Here is a 9,679-nt window from a genome sequence, read left to right on the forward strand (position 1 = left end):
CTTCTTTTCTTTTCATTTATTTTCTTTTTATCTATTTCCCTTTTTTTGCCACGAGGATGAGTTGGAACCTGAAATTGGTCACACGGATTGGTATCATGAAACAAAAACGGAAAAAAAGTTTATCCAGTGAAGACATGAAAAATTGTGCAGGATAAAAACAGTGCAGAAATCTGGCAAGAAAGTGACGTGAGTATGAAAAATCTTGTATAGATTTGGGCTCATGCAATAGTTCTGATGGACATGGATCGTCAGATTTCAAGCACAGGAGATTGCAGCCTGTTGGGACGACTCCATGACATGCATTATTAAGGAAAATGCGAGGCAGCTGTTTGACAAGTGATAGTTGTACGTTTTAACGGATGAATTCCTATGTTTGAATTCGTTTTATCATTCTTCCATTCATATCATATATCTACTTTTATATTACGTTTACATCGCGTTTCATCAATCACTAGAGCGGTCTACAAAGGTGATTTTGTTTAGCAGTCGTTACTGCAAGAAAAACAAAACTCAATTAATTGTTCTACCTGCATTACACTGTTGATCCGAGAACACAGGACACGCAATGCCTGTTTTTCCCTGATTATATTTTAGAACATATACTTGCCTCAGTACTGTAGCCGACCTAATCTTATACTATAATATACTATATCATTTATTTTGCATGATTTCTAAATTGACTATACTTCTATTAGCCCTGTTTTATTTATACTTTGTCTTTTTTTTATACCTAAATTACTTTTTTCGGTACTTATATTATGTATTAACAGTAATAAAATTCATCAATAAGTTTAACATTATACTTCTTTCATAAACCACTACAAGTTCATTCTACATCTTATACCCACTTATCTATCATTTCTATCTATTCTATTCTCCATGTACTCTTTATTTCACATTATATTTTCAGTCTGAAGATGACACCAACATCATCATGTCAAAAAGCTCACACTCAAAAAATCCCGTTATTTCGGCTACCACTTAGACCGAGGGAAGATACGTTAACACATCAAGATATGAAATGTTGATAACAGAGAGCTGTTATTAAGTTTTTTTTTTACCCCTTATGGTTCTTTTTTTCTTTTCTTTGTAGTTACTTAAAGAGTATATTTCGATATGTAAGTTAAATAGAGTTGCCATCCACACATAAGTTTATACACACTGACGTTAATGCCTAACAAGATATATATGTATATTTGTATATATATAGAAAACACAAGGTCACTCTCTTTTGCTACCACACTCATATATGTATAATACACACACACACACACACACAAACACACACACACACACACACACACACACACACACACACACATATATATATATATATATATATATATATATATATATATATATATATATATATATATATATATATATATATAACACACACAGAATGAAACCATACGCTATTTACACAAGTCCAAGATAATGTTATTAAGTGTACAGCTATATGGTATGTGACCTTATGAACGGAATTCTAAACTTTGAAATAGAAAGTTGAAGATAATGAAAATGTAAGTAGTAATGATGACAGTTATAGTATTACTTAATGATAATGCTATCAATAATAATTATGGCATTTAACAATCATACCAATAATAATAGTGATGACAACAGAAAGATAATAACATCAATTATAATAATAATAATCTTGCTTAGATTAACAATGCTAATAACGATAATGACAATGATAATGATTGTAATAATAATGATAATGATGGTAATAGTAATAATAATAATAATAATAATAATAATTATAATAATAATAACAATAATAATAATAACAATAACGACAATAAAAATAGCAACAACAGCAATAATAATAATAATAATAAAAAAATAATGATAATGATAATAATAATAATGATAATAATAACAGTAACAGTAAGGATGATGTAATGATGGTAATAATATTGATAATACTAATACTAATAATAATTATAATAATCATAATAAATGTAATGATAATACTAATACTAATAACAATAAAAATAGTGATACTAATAACAATAAAAATAGTGATACTAATAACAATAAAAACAGTAATAAGTACAATAATAATGATAGTAAAGTGAAACGCTAGAGAATTTGTTACTGGAGTATATAAACATTGTTTTATCTATTACAAGACATGTTTCCTAATGCTACATCAGAATATAACAGCAGGGTTCAACTGAATGTGTTTCAAGCTTATGCATCAGCTTGCTTGAGAAACCAGAAAATACAGTAAATATATATGACAGTAAATATATCACCAGCAAAACCATCTTTACAAAAATACCTTCATTATCACTCAAAGTTCTGGATGAGGGAAATGATATATATTTTTTCTATATTGTCTAAGTTATCACAACCGAAAAACTGAATGATAACACGGGCACATGATTTGTTATTTGAGTTCATTTTTCCTATAATATTAAAGGCGAAAAGTAGAAACTTTGATACTATTAAGTGCACACACGAGAGTATTTATAAATATGTCTAAGTGAGGATTAAAACATGGGTATAGTGAGTGAGTGTTCAGGTTATAAGTATGTTTAAGTAAAGGTTTAAATTATAAGTACATGAGAGAGAGAGAGAGAGAGAGAGAGAGAGAGAGAGAGAGAGAGAGAGAGAGAGAGAGAGAGAGAGAGAGAGAGAGACTGAATGCTACGTCAGAAAAATAGAGAAAAGAGAAAAGGAATACTTTGATAAAAAGGGGAAGCAGAGCGAGAGAGAGACGGCCAAAAAACCCACGATAAGATAAGATAAACGCCATGGAAAGCAGGAGTTCCCTTTGCATGCGGACCCCTCATCCATCTCCGACCAGACAAGTTTTAAACATGCTTCGGTGCAGTAAGATAATCCGATGTATAAAAGGTGCAATAAGCTCATAAATGGAAACGTTGGTCCTTCATTTTAAGTATAAATAATTTGTATTCTTTACTGCAGTGCCTTTTCTTTTATAGTCTTTTGACTCGTCAGATCACACTGTGAAAAGTGGACACAGTAGAATATCTAGCCCTATAATGGCTCTGCACACCCACACAGCAGATTACAGAACATTCGAAATTACATTCAGGTAATATTATTATTATTTTTTCCTGTGACCCAAGGCGATTGATATACTCGTAAAAGTATATACACACACCTCACTATGAACAGAAATAATTGCACGAACATGAATGAGATATACATATACAAAATATAATCTCACACACACACACACACACACTTTCCCGCTATTGACACAGGAGGAATACACCTAACATATACAGCCGGGTTATGTAACTTATTACCTTGGGGAAAATATATACGACTTCCTGATTCTTCCCTTCACTTGCCTCCGTCCCTTCGACATGTATTAGGACTTAGTGAGAGGGATATTTTTTTTCTCTCTTCCCCTCTCCTTTCTTTCCATCTATCGTTTATTCAGTCTTCCATCCCTGGTTCTCTTAATGCCTTCCTTTCTTCCATCGTTCCTTCAATTTTCAGTCCTTCCTTCATTCCTCTCATTAATCGTTTCTTCCATCTTCCGTCCTTCGCTTTCACCGTTCCATCAGTCCTCCTTCCTTCTTTTCATCGTTCGTTCCTTCCTTCCATCATTCGTTCTATCTCCTTTTCATCTTCCTACTCCGTTTTCTTCATTCCAAGAATCTTCGTTTTCTTTAGGTTTCTAGAATCTCCGTTTTCTTCACTCTCCCAGAATTTCCGTTTTCTTTAGGTTCCTAAAATCTCTGTTTTCTTCATCCTCCCAGAATCTCCGTTTTCTTCGCGCTCTCAGATTTTCCTTTTTCTTTAAGCTCCTAGAATCTGTTTTTTTCTTTAGGCTTCCAGAATTTCTTTTCTTCACTCTCCAAGAATCTCCATTTTTTTCGCCCTCCAAGAATCTCCATTTCCTTCACGTTCCCAGAATCTCCGTTTTCTTCACTCTCCATGAATCTCTGTTTTCTTCAGATTCCCAGAATCTTTTCTTCAGACTCCAAGACTCACCATTTTCTCCGCGTTTCCAGAATCTCCGTTTTCTTCAGATTCCCAAGAATCTCCGTTTTGTTTACGCTCCCAGAATCTTCTTGACCGTGAATCCCGGAACGGAGTAGAAGAAGAGGACGAAGAAGATGGTCAGAGCGAAGAAGACGAGGATCTTGATGATGGCCCACTTGTAGTTGTGCCAAATGATGTACCTGATGCTCTTCAGAGGGTTGAGGAACCACATGAAGGAGGCGTCGGGGCGGCTGCGGGGGAGGGAGAAGGGGGGCGTGGTTAGTGTTATGGGGGCGTGGCAGAATTTTTTTTTTTTTTTTTCTTATTGTGTTTTTGTGTCATGCATTTTCTTTTTTTTTTTTTTTTAAATACTTTTGTCTCTTGTCATCTCCTCTCTCTCTCTCTCTCTCTCTCCCTCTCTTTTTCACTCACTCCTTCCTTTCAAAAACTAATTTTCCCATTTCCCTCCTTCCTCCCTCTGAAACTATCCCTCTCATCCCCTCCCTCTCCCCCCCACCCACCCTCCTACCTTTATCTCTCTTCCTTCCTCCTCCTCCCCCCTTCTTTTTTATTCCCTTTATCTATTCATTTATCTATTCATAATCTTACTTTGGCTTCTCCAGAGGATCCGGCTCGTTGCGCCCGAGCCCAGCCGGGTTCTTCTCCGCCTCGTCCTTCGTCAGCAGGTGAATCTCGGCCTCGACCTTTCCCTGTTAAATAGTCAGAATTATTACAACAACATGAAAACTACAATTAAGTATCATGCTGTGACCACGGCGGCTCAGAACATGAACCTACCGTTAATTGATGATGATTACAACAACAACAACAACAACAACAAAAAAAAAACTAACAACATACAAAAAAAATAAAAAATAAAATAAAAGGGCAATTTCCAACTGATTTATTCCTTGTTCTAAAGTGCCAGAAGTCACTTTAGAAAAGTATGTTATTGCTATGATAGATACGATAAAGTATGATTCAAATATTTTCAAATACTGTAAATATATTGCAAAGTGTCTCGTATAAGTCGATCTTATTGTACATTAATTTTAGAGTGTTTTATGTACCCTACTTTTAATGTACTTTAAATATTTAAAAAATTACGTACGAGGGTATTATTGAAAGACACAGCGAGATTAATTTCAGGAAAGAACGAAGTGGCAACTCACCCTGGACTGCGGGATATTCCGATTCACAAATTCTTTAAAATATTTATTTTATTTCATTCTGCTTCATTTAATTCTCACAGTTAATACTTACATTTACAATTACTTTACATCACTTTGATATTTTTTTTTCAAAATATTTACCGAATCGCAATACTGCAGAGACAGAGTTTTTTTTTCTGAGATTAGACGGAGCATACGTTCACGCTTATTCAGGAAAATACAGTATCGTTTTATCAAGGATATTATTAGTTCTTAACCGAAAAGGCAAATATACAATGATTCATAAAAATGCTATCATATTATAAATGAAAAACAACAACAACAACAACAACAACTGAAAAACGTCTTATAAAAGTATGCATGACACAGTATCATGCAACAAGGAAAGTATCGCGCAATATATTACTGGATGACAGAGTAGGACGCGAAAGTATATTGTCAGAGAGTCATATGACACAGCACATAACAGCATAACAGCGCACATCCCCTACCTAAGCATACCGCGAAATACAGCTCACCAGAAAGATTGAGAGTGACTCGAAGTGTACTTTTACAGCATCACATCACCACATCACAGCATAACTTCAGATTACATCATACCATTACAACCCACATCATAACATCACAGCATCACGTCACAACACACAGCATCATAACATAAAGTATCACATCATAACATCACAGCATCATAACAGCACAGCACAGCATCATAACATCACAACACATCATAGCATCAAGGCATCACATCACATCATCACAACACAACACCCCAGCACCACGCATCGAAAACCCACCGTCAGTTCCATCTCCTCGTTCTCCTTCTTGATGTAGAAAGGCCACCAGCCCTTGACTCGCCTCTGCTTGAAGATGTTGACCATGGGGACCGAACCGTCTGTCTTGAGCATGTCCAGGGTGCACAGCTTGGAGTTCTTGGCGCCGCGAGGGAAGCGGTTCAGGTCGAGGGTGATGGCGCCAAGGAAGTCGTCGGCAGAGAAGTGGTCGGCGTCCCAGACCTGAGGGGGGAGGGGGATGGGGGAGCAAAGGGGAGTGGGGGGGGGGGGAGGAGGAAAGGGAAGGTGGAGGAAGAGAGGGAGAGGTGGAGAAGAGGTGAGGGTGAGGGGAGGTGGAAGGAGGAGGAGGTGGATGGATGGATAGGTGGAGTACGAGGTGTGGATAGGACGAGGGGTGGGTAGAGTGAGAATAGGGGGAAACAGGGAGATGGATGGATGGAGGAGAAGGATGGGTGGATAAAGGGAGGGACAGGTTCGGAGGTGGATGGGTGGAGTGTGAGGAATGGAGGTGAATATGTGGATATGTGGATAGGGGTCGGGGGGGTAGAGTAGCGTTCGTGTGGTTTTACTTTCCTATCATTATCATAAGCAGTAACAGTAGTGGTAGTAGTTGCAGTCATAGCAATAGTAATAGTAGTAGTAGTGGTTGCATTAATAATAGTATCAGTATCGCTAGAATAAACCATTATTACTATTATTACTTTTATCATTATCATCAATAACACTTCTATCATTATCCTCCTCCTACAGTCCTCTCCTTCTAAACACTCTTTCCTTGTTTTCAGCCTTTTATCTGTGGCTCCTACAGGGACTTCCTCCTTCCTTCCCTCCCTCTTTCTTTCTTTCTCTTTTTCTTTATCTGTCTCTGTCTTTTCTCTCTGTCTCTTCTCTCTCTCTCTCTCTCTCTCTCTCTCTCTCTCTCTCTCTCTCTCTCTCTCTCTCTTCTATCTTTCTATCTTTCCTCTCCCTCTCCCTCTCCCTCTCCTTCCCTCCTCCCATCTCCCTCTCCCCCCTCATCTGTAGCTCCAACCTCACCGAGATTTTGCACTCCGTCTCATCTCCCTCTCTCTCTCTCTCTCTCTCTCTCTCTTCTATCTTTCTCTCTTCCCTCTCCCTCTCCTTCCCTCCTTCTCCCCCTCCCCCTCCCTCCCTCTTCCCTCCTCCCATCTCTCTCTCCCCCTCACCTGCAACTCCAGCCTCGCCGGGATCTTGCACTCCGTCTCATCCCACGAAAACAGCGACTCCTTGCGACTGATGACGATCTTCTCCTCGGCCACAAGGTACTCGAAGGGGTACACGAACCTCCAGTTGAAATTTCCTTCGCCCGTTAACGACCGGTAGTGGATGTCGGTGCACTGGGTGTCCTCGGGGCCCTTGAGCCACCTGGAAGGAAGGGAGGAGGTGAGGACGTGAGGTATCTAAGGAGAAAAAGAGGGAGGTGAGGACGGAGGTATGTATGAGTCCTGTAAAGAGGCAGGGACGGAGGGAAGGCTGGATGTATGAGGTGTGTAGGAAGATAAGGGCGCTGGTATGTGTGAGGCATTTAAGGAGGTGAGGACGGAGGTAAGTATAAGGTGAGTAGGAAGGCAAGGACGGAGGTATGTAGAAAGAAGGTATGTAGGGAGGGAAGGACGAGGTGTGTACAAAATGTTGTATGGATGTTGCAAATACAACAACGAAGGGAAGGCACGCGGAATTATATATATGATTAAAAGAAATAAATCAGAGAAAAATGTTCAAGTAAAAAAATATTATTATTAATTTTTTCCTTTATTATTCATTTACTGTTTTTGTTTATATATCTATATTTCTCATAAGGAGGAGCAAAGATATCTAGACAATAATAAAACATGATGGTAATATATGCAGTATATTTATTCAATTTAAAGACTAAATGCAAAAGATTTTTTTTCTTTAGATGATGAGCCATGAAACAATGAATAAATAATTGAATGACTAATACACTGTTCCGTAGTCTAAGCAACAGAAATGTAAAAAAGAATCAAATGACATAAAAAAATCTTCATATATTTAATCTATCAACAGTTAATCAATCATTAACCTTAGCTTTATCAAACTACCATGTTAATATCAAATAAATTCAATACTTTTATACGATTTCATCTCATGAAAAGTGATTAGCTATCGAAAATGGTAAAATGCTGAATTCCGCCGCACCAATATGCTGAGGGTGAAATGGATGCGCCAAAAAATAATTAAGATGAAGTGTAAAAAACAGACTTCGATTTTAGAAAAGAGAATATTAGTTATCAAAATATGTAATGAAGAACATGCCATGAACTGCATATATGTTGTATATTTATATATATATATATATATATATATATATATATATATATATATATATATATATATATATATATATATATATATATATATATATATATATATATATATACATACAAAGACAGACACAAACACACACACAATTATATATATATTTTATATATATATATATACACACACACACACACACACACACATACATACACAGATAGACACAAACACACAATTATATATATATATATATATATATATATATATATATATATATATATATATATATATATATATATATATATATATATATACATATATATACATATAAGTGTGTGTGTGTGTGTTTGTGTATGTGTAAGTATGTATATAAGTATGTATGTATGTACGTATGTGTGTAATATATATATAAATATATATATATATATATATATATATATATATATATATATATATACACACACAACACACACACACACACACACAAACACAAACACAAACATACACACACACACAAACATACACACACACACACACACACATATATATATATATACATATATATATATATATATATATATATATATATATATATATATATATATATGTATACATATATATATATATATATATATATATATATATATATATATATATATATATATACATATATAAATATATATATATATATATATATATATATATATATATATATATATATATACATATATACGTACATACACACGCACGCACGCACGCACGCACGCACACGCACGCACACACACGAGTACGAATACATACAGCACATATATCAATACGAGGACGCATTATGCAAAGTCTGTGAATGAAATGAAGAAACACATTAACATAGTCATGCTGGACACGTGTATTATATATTAGTAATTAACATAGTGAATAAACATTTCGCATTCTAATCTTTGTAGAATAAACGAGCTGATTAGTGGACAAGAACAATGCATGAAGAATGTAAAATGCTAATGATTATGAATGTGATTAATATAATGATGATAATAATTATGGTAATATTCTAATCAAAGTAATGTGGAAATCAATGAAGACTTAATAAGAGAAATAAAGGGAATATTAATAATATTATTAACGACAGTGTTATTAATGATGATTATAATAACAATAAAAGTGACGATAAAGATGATTATGAAAATAATGCCAATGATACTGAGTACTATTACTAATTCTACTTCTATTACTACTACTACTACTACTAGTAGTAGTGGTACTACTACTACTACTACTACTACTATTACTATTGCTACTTATACTAGTACTGCTGCTACTACTGATAATGGTAATGATAATGAATATGAAAATACTAATATCCGTAACAATCACAAAAATACAACAATGATATAACAATAATAATAATGATAAAAAATAGTAACAATGATAACAATAATGGTAATAAAG

The 9,679-nt window shown here is 35.1% G+C and overlaps 1 protein-coding gene across 1 annotated transcript in view; it reads right to left on the reverse strand.

Annotated features, from left to right (window-relative positions):
- Nucleotides 1–3,839: 3,839 nt before the first annotated feature.
- Nucleotides 3,840–9,679, reverse strand: part of LOC119572633 (otoferlin-like) — a gene marked incomplete in the record, with an annotated part of 132,351 nt that continues 126,511 nt past the window's right edge. Inside the window, 4 exon segments of the mRNA XM_037919738.1 lie at nucleotides 3,840–4,223; nucleotides 4,582–4,682; nucleotides 5,939–6,157; nucleotides 7,120–7,318. Of these exon segments, the coding sequence (XP_037775666.1) occupies nucleotides 4,043–4,223; nucleotides 4,582–4,682; nucleotides 5,939–6,157; nucleotides 7,120–7,318 (700 nt within the window).

Source organism: Penaeus monodon, chromosome 4 (genome assembly GCF_015228065.2).
Source record: "Penaeus monodon isolate SGIC_2016 chromosome 4, NSTDA_Pmon_1, whole genome shotgun sequence".
Lineage (NCBI taxonomy): Eukaryota > Metazoa > Arthropoda > Malacostraca > Decapoda > Penaeidae > Penaeus > Penaeus monodon.